The sequence below is a fragment of the Neoarius graeffei genome, chromosome 1, assembly GCF_027579695.1.
Source record: "Neoarius graeffei isolate fNeoGra1 chromosome 1, fNeoGra1.pri, whole genome shotgun sequence".
NCBI lineage: Eukaryota > Metazoa > Chordata > Actinopteri > Siluriformes > Ariidae > Neoarius > Neoarius graeffei.
In genome coordinates this window covers 117,872,664-117,891,854 of record NC_083569.1, presented here as the reverse complement: position 1 = coordinate 117,891,854, position 19,191 = coordinate 117,872,664, and the positions used below count along the sequence as shown (strand labels likewise).

Here is a 19,191-nt window from a genome sequence, read left to right as displayed (position 1 = left end):
TTAGGACTTGTGTGAAAATCTGATATTGTTTGAGGTCATATTAATGCAGAAATATAGAAAATTCTAAAGGGTTCACAAACTTTCAAGCACCACTGTATGTCGGAAGTGACAGCTGAATTAACAAATCAGATTTTGATTCATAGTGGGGGAGACCAAAAATTTATCGCCCAAGGACTTCTCGAAGGCCAACGCGAGCTTGACCACGAGTCAGTGCACCAGTGAAGTCATCTTCTAGCTGGTGTAGCATTCATCAGTCGTGTTAGCAAATGCTAATAAAGCAGTCAAGCTAGTGCAGCACGATTAATGACTGAGAAATTATGATTTCTGTCTCCAGACTTGTCTTCCACGCACATGTAGCAGTGTCATAATTTCATATGAATAAAGTTGGTTTTGTTTTGTTTTTTGTGAACTTCCCCAAATCCCTGTATTGTAAAATATGTTAATTTTTGGGTTCCATTAATAGTTCCACTATTGTTTATGATGGGGCTTTAATTAGTGTAACACACCTGTGGACATTATCGTGTTTGGGATGTCTGAAAAGGGATAAGCTGGCTTCATGAATCCTTCACAGACAATATTCATTAATACAGTATATATATTTTTTATTTGTCTCCAATATATGATGTTTGTTTTTTGATGTAAGAATGTTTTGATACGGGCGTCATGGTGGTGTAGTGGTTAGCACTGTTGCCTCACAGCAAGAAGGTCCTGGGTTTGAGCCCAGTGGCCGGCAAGGGCCTTTCTGTGTGGAGTTTGCATGTTCTCCCCGTGTCTGCATGGGTTTCCTCCGGGTGCTCCGGTTTCCCCCACAGTCCAAAGACATGCAGGTTAGGTTAACTGGTGACTCTAAATTGACTGTAGGTGTGAATGTGAGTGTGAATGGTTGTTTGTCTCTATGTGTCAGCCCTGCGATGACCTGGTGACTTGTCCAGGGTGTACCCCACCTCTCATCCATAGTCAGCTGGGATAGGCTCCAGCTTGCCTGCAACCCTGTAGAACAGGATAAGCAGCTACAGGTAATGGATGGATGGATGGGTGTCATAAAATTCCATGTGAAAAGTCGAGTGTTTATCTGAGTAGCCCTTTGACTGGGTGCTAACTGATGTATTATGTAGTTGGGATGCCAGAATTATTTCCCCTGTTTCCATGTGTTAATAGCCCTGCCATTCACTGTTTTCCAGAAAAAATACTGACAGATGAACTCTTCACCTCCTCTGGATTATCTATTAGCCACACAGAGACTTTTAGTTATTATTAGAGTAACTGACTGGTTATAGTCCTTTACACACACTCACCCCAGTATTTTTCACTCAGACTTAAGTATTCATTTCCCTGTGTAACGTACTGAGTTATTTTTAAAATCAACATCAACAGCTACACACAATGGAGCGACCTGGCAGCCTGCCGCTAATCCCTTACAAAATCCTTTGCCCTGTTGCTTTTTTGGTGTCTGGCTAAGTTTTGGCTGAACTCAAGTGCCAGCTCTAATAGTAACAGCTTGCCACTGGTCACACCAGTCATACAAGTTTTATTTTAGATTTTTATTACAGCACAAATTTGTCATTTTTCTGTATGATGCTTCCTCACCTTTGAACACACCTCCTTCTGTTGTGGCCCAACACTAGACAAGGTCATGTCAAAAAAACACTGACGTTTGTCTCCAAAGCCAGAATCAGACCAGTTCTCATATACCTTAAAGCACTAATCAGACCCCACCCTGCATAACACTCCCATCAAGCCACAAGGGACAAGAACGGCTCGACTCAATGCTCTTTCTCTGAGGTGGGGTTTACATTAGACCGTATCAGCGGATCATCAGATTAACGTTTTTAAAACGATTAGTGTGCACACAGCAACACCAATACACGATTCGCGTGCACACACCAACACCAATACACGGATATGCTCGGCTCCGCAGGCATCCTGTGCTCCAAATCACTCTGCCCTGAACAGCGAGTGCCCTCTGGAGGGTGCACACTCCGGCCCTGCGCAGCTCACAGAGCACGCGAGTGAAGTGCACAAGCAGTGATTCGGGACTGAGCCACTGTGTGTGTGATCCCAGCGCATATCACTTACCACTTGCAAGTGGAAGGATGGCAAGCCTAAAGACAATCATAACTACACAATGGGCAGTATTTGCATCAGTATTTGCAGTATTTTCATACTTTTATACTCTTTAATGAAAGGTGATACAAGGCGGAAGTCCGCGCAGTTTTTCAGCAGTCGCGTCACATGACCAACGCCAGCGAATCAGGAAGGTGGATGTCACAGTGACATCGTCCAATGACGACGCCAGCTAGAGCTCAGCACAGCATATCCGCGTATCCGCGTATTCTCAATGTTTACACAGCACCGGACCAGACACAATCTAGATTGAATACGTGGACCCTGGCGGATTCCCGTTTCCCGGCGTTTCCAGGTGTTTTAATGTAAACGGACAGTGCATCCGCGAAGAAAACGAGACAGATACGGTCTAATGTAAACTTGGCCTGAGAACACAAGAGATACCTGAATCAAGGTTCTTCTCTGTCCTGGCACCCAGGTGGTGCAATCAACTTCCACTGAGTCACTGTTTGTCTTCCAAACAAGACTGAGAACTTTTCACAAACCAGTTAACCAACTGAACACTAAACCTGATCAGAAGGTCCCGAGTTCAAATCCCAAAACTGCCAAGCTGCCACTGCTGAGCCCTTGAGCAAGGTTCTTAGTTGCATAAATGAGATAAATATAAGTCAGTCTGGATAAGAGCATTTGCCAAATGCCACAAATGCAAATGTAAGAAAGAAATAAAGAGGAATTAATATAATCCATCATCAGTCAAACGGTTGCTGTGGACTGCAGTGGAATTATAATGTATGATGTATTGAACATCCATCTGCTCTTTATTACTCACAGCACCTCAGGGTCTGGGCTCCGTCCCAAACTCTAGCGCCCGTGTTTACTTAGAATCTCCAACAATGTGAAAACTTCACCAACAATATATCTTTCTACACGAATTCCTGTTCGTAGTCATCCTAGCATCATATGTAGGACCACGTGTACAGTATTACCCATAATGCACTCTGTATGATTATAGGTCAAGTTTAATGGTGAAAAGAGCTGTTAGACTTGAGTCGGCTTACAAATGTGACAGTCAGAACATTGTGTAATGAAATAAAGTGTACATTTAGCCAGATATCATGTGATCATTTAGCATTACATGATCAGAAGCAAGGGTACCAGAGCAAAAAAGCTGACATCATCGCACCGTTTACTGGAATTATTTTTTTTAACTCCTTGATCCCATCCATGTTCACAAAGCTCCACCCCCAGGATTTATAGAGGCCAGAGGAGTTCAATTAGAGTTAGCATCAGTAAGGATAATGATTTGATCACTTCCATGTGACGAGGGCATTGCCTTACTTCCTTATTTAGATCAACAGTAGATTCTAAAAGTGTGTTAGGAAGACAACAACTAGCTAGTACTGTACTATGCAAAGGTTATTTGTGCTCATAAGAAAACTACGGCATATTTAAAATTCTGGAAGTAATGAAGGAAATTCAGATACTTTTACAGATACAGATAGTTCAAAACTGTCAAGAATGCACAAGTATCACGTTTAGGATTCAAACCCGCTGCCCTTTATGCTCACTCTTGTCATTTCTAGCACTCTCCAGGTGCACTTTCATGCTCCAGTCAACAAATATACGCATCTTGCTATGAGGGAAATGCTACAAAAGGATAACGCAAATGTATGAGAGACAGAGAGAGAGAGGCTCAGTATTTTGTGGTACAGATGGCCTGGCAGCGTGTCGCCATGTCTCTGATTAAATACGCTCATTCCAGCCAAACAGAACCGACTTCAGCTTGGTGCCAAGCACAGATTGTCCCGTGAGATCCCCCTAAACACGCCTCCAGCACAGTGTTCTGCTGAATCAATGGCATCCTGCAGCTTCTGTTCAGCTTGTTGTGACGCCGATGCATTCGGATGTTTGTGGAAAGCAGCCAAGTGTTTGATTTGTGGTTGCAGAGCCATGTGAGAGCTGATCTTTAGGTCATTTTCAGAACTTTGTTTAGCTCCAGACCAGACTTGTCCCAAGAGTTCCGTATGTCTGGTGAAGTGTGAATGCTGTTTTCAAATGTGAGACCAAACTGTGGTCTTGTTGACTGCGGCACAGTCCACATCAGGTGTGGAAACTAACCAAGCCAGAGTAACATGATTGGTTCAACTTGTTACACTCCATCCTGTTTTAGGTTTTGTGACAGTATAGAAAGGGCCATCTGCAGATCAGACGGAGTGCCTTACTGATCGATGCTCACCAGCCACTTTAACAGGAACTTGATGATTCTAAGATCCCTGTTCTTGGCTGAAGGAGTGGAACCCAATGTGTTCTTCTGTTTTCTGTTGCATGCTGAGATGCTTTTCTGCTCACCACGGTTGTAAAGAGTGATTATATGAGTTACGATATGCTTCCTGACAGCTCAAACTGCTCAATCTGGTAATTTTCCTCTGACCTCTCTTATCAACAAGGCATTTGTTTCCACCCACAGAACTGTCGCTCACTCACTCAGTGTTTTTTTTTGTTTTTCGCACCATTCTGTGTAAACTCGAGAGACTGTTGTGTATGAAAACAAACCCCAGGAGACCATCAGTTTCTGAAATACTCAAACCTGGCTCAAACCAACACCCATACCACAGTAAAGAAAAAGAAAGTCACAATTTGAGATCACAATTTTTCCCATTCTGATGTTTGAACATTGTGAACATTAACTGAAGCTCTTGATTTGTATCTGCGTGATTTGATGCATCAAGGGATCAGCTGATTAGAGAACTGCATCAAACAGAATAGCAGGTGGATGGGTGGACCAAATAAAGTGGCCAATGCAAATACTTGCACTGAGATCACGTCCTAGAAAACGAGGCTACAATCCTTCTTATACGAGAACGCCACCTCATTTGTAGATCTTTCCGCATGATGATATGCTCTGCATCAAAACGTGCTGTTATTTCCTGCTTGAGTGTTGGTATTAAAGGGAACTGCATGATCCATGCATGGTTTGGAAGGAATTCCTTAATGTCAAAGCAAACCTCATAGACAATAATAATGAGCCCAGTCCATAAATCAGTCCTGGGTTTAGAGTCAAGTGTGAAAACCTGACTCTTAGTTGGTGCCTTGCTGAAAAATTGAAACAATTTGCAAATTAGGAATCTAAACAGTTACATATTATACCAAAAACTGAAAGTGGTCATAAAGGGGCTGGGTTGTCTCATCTCATCTCATTATCTCTAGCCGCTTTATCCTGTTCTACAGGGTCGCAGGCAAGCTGGAGCCTATCCCAGCTGACTACGGGCGAAAGGCGGGGTACACCCTGGACAAGTTGCCAGGTCATCACAGGGCTGACACATAGACACAGACAACCATTCACACTCACATTCACACCTACAGTCAATTTAGAGTCACCAGTTAACCTAACCTGCATGTCTTTGGACTGTGGGGGAAACCAGAGCACCCAGAGGAAACCCACGCGGACACGGGGAGAACATGCAAACTCCACACAGAAAGGCCCTTGCCGGCCACGGGGCTCGAACCCGGACCTTCTTGCTGTGAGGCGACGGCGCTAACCACTACACCACCGTGCCGCCCATAAAATATATGCTCTTGAAAATTTTAACTCTGTAAACCAACCAACCAACAGCATCCTTTCAGACAGGGCACTCTGCCCTCTTCTACATACATAAGCTCAAAGACTTGCATGATTGGCCAATGAGTGTCACCATGATTGATAGGAGAAAGACAGCTCCTCCCACTTAGCCCAGTAAGTTTTCCTCCTTAGACTCCCAGCCATGGATGGATGGATGGATGTGGCATCGTTAGTATGCAGACGACATTTCTTTCAGTCTCTCAGCAAAGTGTTCAGAGGTTCAGTTTTGTAATTTGTTTTTCTGCCTCCACTGCTGCATAAAACCCAATAATTTTCCAAAACTGGTTCTGTATTGAGCTCATGAAGGGTCTTATAATGAACTGAACGATGCGTGTTGAGGAAACACTCAGACAGCCAGCAGGAATCTGGCACATTTCACTTTTCTGCTGGAGTTAATATGACAACATCACCTGCGAAACATAATAACACTGTCTGTTCGATAAGCGAATATAGCTCATACTGCTGATTAGTAAGAATACGTGCATCATCAAGAGCAATGAAAGGTTTCCATCTGAGGAGGCTTTTTCTCAGCAGGAATCCTGGAGATATTCTATGAAGAACAGTGTAACAGACAATTTTTCAAATAAAATGGATTTAAGAAGCTTGAAGTGTTTGTGCTCTGGGTGTCCTGGACACAAATATAGCTTAGGTGGCGTGAAGAAGCGGAGTCACTGTTACCAGACTGAAGGTGATTATTTTTACAATTATAATGTCTCGAACTGTTTACTCCACTTCCATCAAAGTCAAAGTCCTTCCCGTGCCAAGACCTGGTCTTCCCAGGCAGTCTCCATCCCAGTACTAAACAGGCACTTAGGTGCATTGGGCGACACCAATCTCCACTTCTATAGCCCTCGGCCTCTCACCTATACAGCTAGGGTTACAGTCGGAGCTAGTCCTCTGGTAACCGCAAGAGTTTGAGTCCCCACTTACATCTGTATTGCAGTGTGCCTTGCCAGATGGCAGGAGGCACCATTTTTATGATGGTCCATGAGTAGAACTCATGATCTCCCGGTTGAGAGGTGGACACGTTAATCACAAGGTCAGCTTGCAGTCCTCTTCCATCACAGATCACACTTTTCTGTTTATTAAAAAACATCGTTGTACACTTTAACATTTAATATCTGTGAAACAAGTTAGTTCTTATTCTCATTTCTGTTCATTATAGTAGCTATAAACAGTCGTTCCTATTTATATAATGTAACCCACGCAGCTTGTTGTGTTCAGCTACAGTCACACTACAGCTTGCAATGCTTTATGATGAGTTATCGATGAAAATGAGATGTTTGGTGGTGTGGCGATTCTTCCCCGAGCTTCAGGAAGTATTCCCAAACCCACCTGTGAGCATTCGCTGCTTAGTTTCCAGACAAAAACAAACATCGTCACCAAATTTCAGTGCATGCACGACAGAGACACACGAAGAAAACAACTCATGAACCTTGGAGAACATTCAACATGCATCGCACGATTAGTGGCAATGCTATGGATTTTTCATCGCAAAGTGTTTGCAAACCTATCGCGAGCTGTAGTGCGATCAGGATGTAACCGAGAAACCGCAAAGAAGCATAAACTCCTCTCGTAACTTCAAGTTAAAACATTTAACTCTGACACTGAGGACTCCTTCCATCATTGATTGATTGATTGATTGATTGATTGATTGATTGATTGATTGATTGATTAAGAAAGAAAGAAAGAAAGAAAGAAAGAAAGAAAGAAAGAAAGAAAGAAAGAAAGAAAGAAAGTCTCCTCGGAGAAAATGGTGCACGTGTTTACTTTTTTCCCCTCCCATGAATGAGCTGTTACTATAGAAACCATAACCAATTAGAACGAGTGCACTGAAAATGATAAACCCGTGATGATCATCTGCACTATTGTCAGAGCTGCTGTTCTAGAAAATGAATCAACACCTTCTTCCGACCAATCACAATCCAGAACTCGATAGCACGCTTACTGAAAATATCTTACATTAATCTGGACACGGGTTTCCTTTTTAGACAGAAACACAGACGTGGAAATAGAACAAACATCACACATCACCATGAGTCAGAAGTCCAGAAACTGTAACAGACAGTGTGTAAAACATTATGAGTCATATTCACACTACACAAATGTTGGCAGGACACACACACACACACACACACACACACACACACACACACACTCATCAGTCTCACACTTCTATCATAAAGGAAGGAAAATAAAGCAAACATCCCATAATTGAATTAAAATCTCTTCGTCTCTTCGTCACGTTTCATACATAAACCTACACCAAGCTGCTGTACGACAACTGGTGTGTGTGTGTGTTCTACCACTGGAGTTGATGTCACGAAGAAGTTTCTAGACAGTTTTCAGAAAAGTGCAGAGCGCTACAGACACCAAGTGCTTTTTTTTAACCTCCTGACCAATCAGGACGCAAGTTGTAAGTTGGAGGACAGAGTGATGGTGGAAAAAAAAAGAACCCTGAACAGATTTCCAATCGTAATAAATATTTCACTTCCAGTATTCCAACACTGACGTTGCTACGTCATACATAGCTCGACTCGGGATGTCATAAAATATCAATATATTGTTTATTAATCAACATGTTTTTGAGACGTCATCGATGTATTAAAATTAGCCAACATTTAAAGTAAATGCCTAATAAATTTGTGCTAACCAGCGTGTCCACCTCTCGATTGGGAAATCGTTAGTTCTACTCGCGGTCGGGTCATACCAAAGACCGTCATAAAAATGGTACCTACTGCTGTCTGGCAAGGCACACTGCAATACAGATGTGAGTGGGGAGTCAAACTCTTGTGGTTACCAGAGGACCCGCCCCCCACTGTAACCCTAGCTATGTAATAGGCGAGAGGCTGAGGGCTACGAAATGGAGATCTGCTTGCCTAATGCACTGTGTGGGAAGGACTTTAGACTTTTTAAGACTTCCTTTTAATGTAATCTGGAATAATAGCCTTTTGGCACCACAAGGGGGCGATATAACATCTAAAAGCCTTGTATTGCTGGGTTTCATGTGACGTCACATGCACCTCATTAGTTATTCAAAACTTTATCTGGTGGTCTACCAAAGCTCAGTTGAAAAAGCGTTTGTACGGAGAAGGTGCATTGCTCACATGCAAAATGCCTTACGCTTGCGTTGTTTTAGGTTGTTCGAATCGATCAAACCGTGAAACTGATCAAAGTTTCTTCAGGGTTCCCCATGAACGAATAAAAAAGGGTGAACGAACACAGGATTTCACAAAAAGATGTTGAGAAAGGCGGCTTTTCAGTGAACCTCTGACTGAAATCGAAGGGAGCCGAGTCGAAGCATGCTCAAGTTTGCAGTGATCACTTAGTGAAAGGTTTGTATTTCCCTCTCAGCTCTGTCCTTAGTGTTTTCCAAGTGCTTTTCTTGCTATGTGTCATTATTTTACGGTACTTTTTTTAGTCACGAAGTGCTAAAGTCCCCAGCTGTTTCTTTGTTTACTCCTCACTCCTTACCAAGTCCATATGCATGAAGGTCGCGACAAAATTCTTCCCCAGCCGTACAGTTACAATGCGCCGTGATCACTTCTCCGTCTTGTTTAACTAAGATCCAGGTCTTTAAAGGGGTTTCTGATGATCTTTGTGAATGATTTACCTGAGAGATAAGAGCCAACACAAGTGAGAATCAAGCCAACTGTTGTTTGTTTGCGCTTCATTGTAAAGACATGAACGAAAAGCTTAAAAAAAATACTTACACGGGCAAAAACAATACAGGATTCATTCGGCAGCGACTTGATCCCGAGGTCCTTTACCCAGCCACATACAAAACAGTTGTAAGCCTCCATACTCTTCCACGCTTTCATCTGTTTTGCGGTGTAGAAGGACGTCTGCAAGACCAGCTAGTTCGAGATGTCGGGGAACTCGACTGAAGGGTAGTTTTCAAGATCGTATGACAAAGCCTTCTTTCCCAGACTGTAGGTGTCGATTCCATTGCACATACTGTAGCAATCTTCTGAATATATCTATAGAGAGCAGTGGCTTCTAGATTACGAGCGTACTCTGATAAGTCATCACTAGTTGTTTGCACTACGGCAGCCGTTTGGACCAACAGCTATTTCACTTCCGGTAAAACTTTCCACTAAGAAAAGCCACATGACTGAAACCCAGCAATAGTTATGACTAAGTTACACGAAGTTAATTTGTTCAGCTCTTGCTCATTCAGACTCCATCTAGTGGTGATTCCTGGTATAACACCAAACACCAATCAGCCTTTAGAGCTGAGATCATTCAGGGTTTGTCTCATCTCATCTCATTATCTGTAGCCGCTTTATCCTTCTACAGGGTCGCAGGCAAGCTGGAGCCTATATGTAAGAATGTTTTGATACGGGCGTCATGGTGGTGTAGTGGTTAGCACTGTCGCCTCACAGCAAGACGGTCCGGGTTCGAGCCCCATGGCTGGGGAGGGCCTTTCTATGTGGAGTTTGCATGTTCTCCCCGTGTCCGCGTGGGTTTCCTCTGGGTGCTCCGGTTTCCCCCACAGTCCAAAGACATGCAGGTTAGGTTAACTGGTGACTCTAAATTGACCGTAGGTGTGAATGTGAGTGTGAATGGTTGTCTGTGTCTATGTGTCAGCCCTGTGATGACCTGGCGACTTGTCCAGGGTGTACCCCACCTTTCGCCCGTAGTCAGCTGGGATAGGCTTCAGCTTGCCTGCGACCCTGTAGAACAGGATAAAGTGGCTAGAGATAATGAGATGAGATGAGATGAGTTTAGTTCCAAAACACGATATATCCAATTCCATTGTTTCGAGAAAAATCACTTTTTCTGATTAGGGGAAGTGATAAAAGGAAAACCACTGTATCCTGTTTTAAAATGTATTGACTAACTCCTTAATGATAATGAACTTCAAAAATGAAATCCAGAACTAATTAACAGCTTTTAACGGAACCAAGGAATTATTTTTTTCTCAAGTCGCTACATATCCACACCACTGCATTTCCCCCCAAAATGCTACATATCCCTTTCGATTTAAAGTGTATTTAACCATCTTCTTTCATAACAGATATATCTCATCTCATCTCATTATCTGTAGCCGCTTTATCCTGTTCTACAGGGTCGCAGGCAAGCTGGAGCCTATCCCAGCTGACTACAGGCGAAAGGCAGGGTACACCCTGGACAAGTCGCCAGGTCATCACAGGGCTGACACATAGACACAGACAACCATTCACACTCACATTCACACCTACGCTCAATTTAGAGTCACCAGTTAACCTAACCTGCATGTCTTTGGACTGTGGGGGAAACCGGAGCACCCGGAGGAAACCCATGCGGACACGGGGAGAACATGCAAACTCCGCACAGAAAGGCCCTCGCCGGCTACGGGGCTCAAACCCAGACCTTCTTGCTGTGAGGCGACAGCGCTAACCACTACACCACCGTGCCGCCCACAGAAATATCTGAAATTGGATATATAATATGCTTTAGTATCCTGAAAAATGGGCAATGTCAGCCGGTGCGAGTTTATCAGCATGGCAAAACATACATGTACATGCTTTATGCGTGCACACAACGTCTGGTATTTTTCCGGCACCCGAATGCCGCATTTTCTTAACGTGTTATCGATTATGATTTGACTTTGATGGCCTATGTTTCTTCCCCACTAGTGAAACCATCATGGCCTCCTTCGTCCAATAAATGCGAGAAGTGACGAAGCAATTTCCTACTTCATGGCCACAGCCATCTTAGAAGACTTCACGCTAATGGCGGTCTCTGATTGGCCACATGGATATGTCTGGTTTTGAGAAAAATCAGTGATGGCACTTGTTGCATCTCTCTTAGCTTAATTCCCAAGTTCTCCACATGTGCTGTCCCTCTGATGTGCTCATTCCTTATCCTGTCCAACCTCGTCACTCCCATCGCAAACCTTAACATCCTCAACTCCGCCACCTCCAACTTTGCCTCCTGTCTCTTCATTAAGTGTACGGTCTCCAATCCATACATCACAGCTGGTCTCACTACTGTCTTATACCTCTTACCTATCACTACACCACTATGCCGCCCCAAATGTAAATTATTATTATTATTATTATTATTATTATTATTATTATTATTATTATCTCAGTCTCATCTCTCTTAGCTTAATTCCCAAGTTCTCCACATGTGCTGTCCTTCTGATGTGCTCGTTCCTTATCCTGTCCAACCTTGTCACTCCGGGCTTATATCCAGGCTTGAGACCGGCACCAAGAGTACGCTTATGCACCCCCAGTGGCATGAATGTGGTACAAGTAAGGTATGATAATTGCTGATGGGTTGGTGGTGGAGTGGTTAGCGCTGTTGCCTCACAGCAAGAAGGTCCGGGTTCGAGCCCCGTGGCCGGCGAGGGCCTTTCTGTGCGGAGTTTGCATGTTCTCCCCGTGTCTGCGTGGGTTTCCTCCGGGTGCTCTGGTTTCCCCCACAGTCCAAAGACATGCAGGTTAGGATAATTGGTGACTCTAAATTGACCGTAGGTGTGAATGTGAGTGTGAATGGTTGTCTGTGTCTATGTGTCAGCCCTGTGATGACCTGGCGACTTGTCCAGGGTGTACCCCGCCTTTCGCCCGTAGTCAGCTGGGATAGGCTCCAGCTTGCCTGCGACCCTGCGGAACAGGATAAAGCGGCTAGAGATAATGAGATGAGATGAGGACACTATATATTCAATCAAAGGTAGAAAAGATGGACAACAAGGAATAGTTTAGTGCCCTGGTGCCTTATGTGGGAATGAGCGCACTTTTTGTTTTGTTTTGTTTTGTTTTGTTTTGTTTTGTTTTGTTTTAGAGTTGGGATGAAACCCAGTTCTGTTCCAGTGAGCAGTGAGACAGGATGAGAACTTTGTGCACGAGATATTCACTACAGAGTGCAGTGTGTAGTGGGTAAGGTGTGGTTTGGGACAGACGGAAATGAGGCGCAGGAAACAGCCCGTTAATTCACTTCAGCTCTGGTGCTGTTTGTTTGTTTGTTTAGATTATAATTTAGAATGAAATGACAGATTGTGCATTGCATGGGGGAAGAATGCACTTCTGAGCATCACCATGCACGAGCGCTAACATACAGCACACACACACACACGCGCGCAGCGTACATGCATGCACGCGTGTGTGTGTGTGTGTGTGTGTGTGTTTAACCCCCTCGAGCCCCATATCCCGTGTGTTTCCGTTGAATAAAGGAAGTAGTGATACTGACCGTGTTTGCGGCTCGCGGTGCTCAGGCGGAGCAGCAGCAGGAGCAGCAGCAGTGGGAGCCGGAGCACAGGGACCGGACCCGGGGACTCCATCCTGCTCCAGAGAGCGAGCAGCAGCGCCGCCGCCGTGTCCCGGTACCGGAGACACACACACACACACACACACACACACACTCACAGAGAGAGACAGAGAGGAACCTCACACACCGACAGGGTGAACAGGAACAAATAGATTTAATGATCAGGACAGAAACTCTCTCTCTCTCTCAGCGCGCGGATTCAGGACCACGGACAGCAACCACCAGCGGAACCACGCCCCTTCACTCTCTCCCCGCCTGGTGACGTCACACCCTCGCCGAACACACCCTCACACATACATATATATCTCATCTCATTATCTCTAGCCGCTTTATCCTGTTCTACAGGGTCGCAGGCAAGCTGGAGCCTATCCCAGCTGACTACGGGTGAAAGGCGGGGTACACCCTGGACAAGCCGCCAGGTCATCACAGGGCTGACACATAGACACAGACAACCATTCACACTCACATTCACACCTACGGTCAATTTAGAGTCACCAGTTAACCTAACCTGCATGTCTTTGGACTGTGGGGGAAACCGGAGCACCCGGAGGAAACCCACGCGGACACGGGGAGAACATGCAAACTCCGCACAGAAAGGCCCTCGCCGGCCACGGGGCTCGAACCCGGACCTTCTTGCTGTGAGGCGACAGCGCTAACCATTACACCACCGTGCCGCCCATTATATATGTATATATACATACAGTGCTCGGCGTAAATGAGTGCACCCCCTTTGAAAAATAACATTTTAAACAATATCTCAATGAACACAAACAATTTCCAAAATGTTGACAAGACAAAGTTTAATATAGCATCTGTTTAACCTATGACGTGAAAGTAAGGTTAATAATATAACTTAGATTACACATTTTTCAGTTTTACTCAAATTAAGGTGGTGCAAAAATGAGTACACCCCACAACAAAAACTACTACATCTAGTACTTTGTATGGCCTCCATGATTTTTAATGGCAACTCCAAGTCTTCTCGGCATGGAATGAACACGTTGGCGACATTTTGCAACATCAATCTTTTTCCATTCTTCTACAATGACCTCTTTCAGTGACTGGATGCTGGATAGAGAATGATGCTCAACTTGTCTCTTCAGAATTCCCCAAAGAAAATTATTTCTTTCCACCACAAAGGTGAAGACTACAAGATCAGCAGCAAAGCTTTACTTATCAGTCAGAATACTGTAGCAAAAGTGGTACAAAAATTTAAGAAAGATGGAACTGCTCCCATCTCACAGAGACGTCCAGGTCGTCCACGGAAGTTAACACCTCGGCAGGAGCGTCTTCTGATGAGAAGGGTTGAAGAAAATCGGCATGCAAGTTCACTGCAGTTATCTAAAGAAGTAGAAAGCCAAACTGGGGTGACTATTTCCCGTGACACAATACGGCGTACACTGCAGAGGAATGGCATGCATGGATGCCGTCCACGAAAGAAGCCTCTCCTAAAGCCCAGGCACAAAAAAGCCTGCCTAGAGTTTGCCAAGGCCCATGCTGACAAAGATGAAGACTACTGGGACTCTATACTCTGGAGTGATGAGACCAAGATAAATGTTTTTGGAACTGATGGCTTCAAAACTGTATGGCGTCGCCAAGGTGAGGAATACAAAGAAAAATGCATGGTGCCTACAGTGAAACATGGTGGTGGCAGCATCCTTATGTGGGGCTGCATGAGTGCTGCTGGTGTCGGGGAGCTACATTTCATTGACGGCATCATGAATTCACAGATGTATTGCTCTATACTGAAAGAGAAGATGCTACCATCACTCCGTGCCCTTGGTCGTCGTGCACTTTTCCAACATGACTAAACACACATCTAAGGCCACTGTTGGATTTCTGAAGAAGAACAGGGTGAAAATGATTCAGTGGCCAAGTATGTCTCCTGATCTGAACCCAATCGAACACCTATGGGGAAGTCCGAAGAGACAAGTTGAGCATCACTCTCCATCCAGCATCCAGTCACTAAAAGAGGTCGTTGTTGAAGAATGGAAAAAGATTGATGTTGCAAAATGTCACCAACTTGTTCATTCCATGCCTAGAAGACTTGGTGCTGTCATTAAAAATCATGGAGGCCATACAAAGTACTAGATGTAATAGTTGCTGTTGTGGGGTGTACTCATTTTTGCACCACCCTAATTTGAGTAAAACCAAAAAAATGTGTAATCTAAGTTATATTATTAGCCTTACTTTCCCGTTATAAGTTAAACAGATGTTATATTAAACTTTGTCTTGTCAACATTTTGGAAATCGTTTGTGTTCATTGAGATATTGTTTAAAATGTTATTTTTCAAAGGGGGTGTACTCACTTACGCTGAGCACTGTACATACTACCGTTCAAAAGTTTGGGGTCACCCAGACAATTTTGTGTTTTCCATGAAAAGTCACACTTTTATTTACCACCATAAGTTGTAAAATGAATAGAAAATATAGTCAAGACATTTTTTCTGGCCATTTTGAGCATTTAATCAACCCCACAAATGTGATGCTCCAGAAACTCAATCTGCTCAAAGGAAGGTCAGTTTTATAGCTTCTCTAAAGAGCTAAACTGTTTTCAGCTGTGCTAACATGATTGTACAAGGGTTTTCTAATCATCCATTAGCCTTCTGAGGCAATGAGCAAACACATTGTACCATTAGAACACTGGAGTGATAGTTGCTGGAAATGGGCCTCTATACACCTATGGAGATATTGCACCAAAAACCAGACATTTGCAGCTAGAATAGTCATTTACCACATTAGCAATGTATAGAGCGGATTTCTGATTAGCTTAAAGTGATCTTCATTGAAAAGAACAGTGCTTTTCTTTCAAAAATAAGGACATTTCAAAGTGACCCCAAACTTTTGAACGGTAGTGTATTTAGTGTATAATCATCATTATTATTATCATTACATTATCATCATTATTATTATTATTATTATTTTAAAAAAGAACAAAGTAATAATTATCTTCATATTAAGATTGAGCCAAAAATATTGATTAGATTTACATACAAATAAGAGTTTTACCCAAGTAGTCAAGTCAAGTTTATTTGTATAGCGCTTTTAACAGTAAACATTGTCGCAAAGCAGCTTTACAGAATTTGAACAATTTAAAACATGAGCTAATTTTGTCCCTAATCTATCCCCAATGAGCAAGCCTGTGGTGACGGTGGCAAGGAAAAACTCCCTCAGACGACATGAGGAAGAAACCTCGAGAGGAACCAGACTCAAAAGGGAACCCATCCTCATTTGGGCAACAACAGACAACATGACTATAACATTAACAGTTTTAATTGTTTTCATTGATGTTATAACTCCTCATTGATGGAAAACTGTTCATGACACCCATAGTCCTAAAGTTAGCAAGTCAACTGTAGTCCTCAGCTATAAAAGCATTACTGTAAGAGTCCAGAGCGTCTTCCAAGTGTGACTTTCAACTGTCCTCATGGGGCCGTTCTCCACAGGAGTGATGCGATGAGACTCCAGCCAGACACAGGGCACCAGGATGGATCAGGCAGGTCCGAGGAGCAGAAGAGGTCAGCATCTCAATCTCAGGATTGACATGTAACTCAGAGGGACAGATTTTTTTTGGGGGGGGGAGAGAGAGAGAGAAACACAGGTTGTTAGGTATGCCCAATGTCACCTGTATAAGTAGGAACAGTATACATTTTGTGCTGAGTGCAAGTAGGGACTCCGGCAAAACTAACTATGACAGCATAACTAAAAGGGGAGAGCCAGAAGGTAACACAGGCATGAGGGAGCCCCGGGACATAAAGCAGCAGCCACTACACTGTCAACAAACTCGAGTGAGCAAGTGAGTGGGGACTGACAGCATCCATACATCCCAGTTTACCAAAACACTCTGTCTGAGGACCCTCTAGAGCTACACCTTTACCTCATAAACACCATTAACACAAGGCTTGACTAAACAGATATATTTTCAGGGTAGTGTGTTACCAAACAGAGTAAACAGATAAGAAAGAGTAAAAGACATAAATAGTTTCAATAAGTAAATAAATAAGTTGGAAAGTAAGTTTAAAAAAATCAGCAAAGAAGGTGAGTAAGAAAGAAAGAACAAAAGAAAGAATGAAACCATTTTACTTCAGTGTGTTATGGAATAGATTAGAAAACAAAAAAAAGGAACACAGTAAATAGTTTATCTAATAATATATAGAGGATGTTACACAGCCATGTGAAGATATGAAGTTTATCTTTGAGTGGTGAGTGTACCTGTATATCTCACAACTGAGTGAAGTGAACGAGTGAAAATATTTTCGACACAAGAAGATAAACTTCATATCTTCGCATCACCATGTAATGTTCTTTATCTTATATGGACACATCCACACACACAAAAAAAAATAATAATTGCATGTTAATCAAAAGAATTGTCATTTTGAACCGGTTCGCCATTTTGACATCACTGCAGGAAAACACCTGGGGGTGACGTCATCGGAGTGAAATATCAGGAATTATTATACTGTACATACAGGACACTTTTTCAATGGAATAAAAACATGTGTTTTAAACCTTCTAGCAGATTTCATTCATTTGGTTTGATAGAATGCAATATTGTTAGCATATCGCTTATATTGTATGGTTGTCAAGACAACACGACGTCACACGTCGGAGCTCATGCAAATATCCAACGGCAAAACTTTTCTGCTGCACATGCACGGAACTATTTCTTTGTTCACCGGGAAAGCGAGAAGATGAGACTAATCCAGTGCTACTGCTAGGATTAGCTATGCTATAATTAAGCACTAAATAAATAAACTGAAAACTGAAGATGTGCTGAACACCTGAAAGGCTACCAAAACTTCATTAGATATTCTTCACACATATTTACAAGAGAAAAACAGACCAATGGACATCGAAAAACTGGAAAAGAGACACATCGGAGATGTAAAACTTCTGTATTCACGAGTGACTGTGACAGTTTGTAAACAAACATGGCTGCCAGGTTTGCTTCATTAAATACGGAAGATTGAGAGAATTTTGGCTGCCAGGTTGCTCCGTTGTGTGTAGCTATCAATGTTGATTTTAAAAGTAACTAAGTAAATTACACAGGGAAAATAATAATAATTATAATAATATTTGTCTTGACTGCATTAGCGTTGGCCTTCGCTAATACTACACTGGCTAGAAGGTAACTGGACTGCCGCGCTAACAGCACTGAGTTGCAGGTAAGCTAGCATTGGCCTTTGAGAATGATGATATGAAGAGAGTGTATAATAATAATAATAATAATAATAATAATAATATTGACTGGCTTTTTTCATGGTCTATCAGACATATTCCATTCAGCTATTCGTCTTCGACTCGCTCAGTATCATGCTAGCTGAATGGAATATATCTGATAGACCACTCAACACCAGCCAATATTATTTAAATATGTCGCTCAGATCCATGATGTATTTTATATAAAAAATTGCAAGTTTTTCAACACAAGAAGATAAACTTCCCATCTTCAATCCAACATGTGATTTTATTTTTATTATATCGACACATTCACAAACAAAAAGTCCCCAAATTTATCAAAATTACTCACTCATCAATTTCCTCATGATTTATATAGAGATTTATGTCACGGTTTTGGTTCTCCGTGTCCCAGATGGAGCTCATATGAAAAATACGAGTGGTGTATTTCCCAGTAAAACACTCAGGTCTATATAATATATAATAAATATTTAATTTTCTATACCATTTGTCTATTGCAGGTTGTGGTGAAGCTGGAGCCAATCCCAACTCACGTCAGGTGAGAGACAGGATTTACCCCGGACAAGCCACTAATCCACCGCGGGACCAACACAGAGTCAGACAACCATTTATACACACATACAGGCATTTTAGAGGAGACAGTTGAACTCATCTGCATGTGTTTGGACTGCTGGAGGAAACCAGAGCACACAGAGGAAGCCCACGCAGGAACTGGAGAACATGCAGACTCCATACAGAAAGGCGAGGTCTGAACCCAAGACCTTCATGCTGTGAGGTGACAGTGAGAACCACTGCACAATAATAAATATATAATCTGATGTTAATTTTAAAATAAAAACATGGTTGGGGATATGTACAGCAAACAAACAAACAAACAAACAAACAAACAAACACTCATCCATTCCAGGTACGTACAGTGGCTTGCAAAAGTATTCAACCCCCTTGGTGTTTGTCCTGTTTTGTCGCATTACAAGCTGGAATTAAAATGGATTTTTGGAGCGTTAGCACCATTTGATTTACACAACATGCCTACCACTTTAAAGGTGCAAATT

General features: G+C 42.8%; 1 protein-coding gene across 1 annotated transcript in view; it reads right to left on the bottom strand.

Moving 5' to 3' along the window:
• ptprn2 (protein tyrosine phosphatase receptor type N2) overlaps positions 1-12,950 on the bottom strand; it is a 573,154-nt gene extending 560,204 nt beyond the window's left edge. Inside the window, exon 1 of the mRNA XM_060920656.1 lies at positions 12,860-12,950. Within this exon, the coding sequence (XP_060776639.1) occupies positions 12,860-12,950 (91 nt within the window). The remainder of the gene's footprint in view (positions 1-12,859) is intronic.
• Between the last annotated feature and the right edge of the window lie 6,241 nt (positions 12,951-19,191).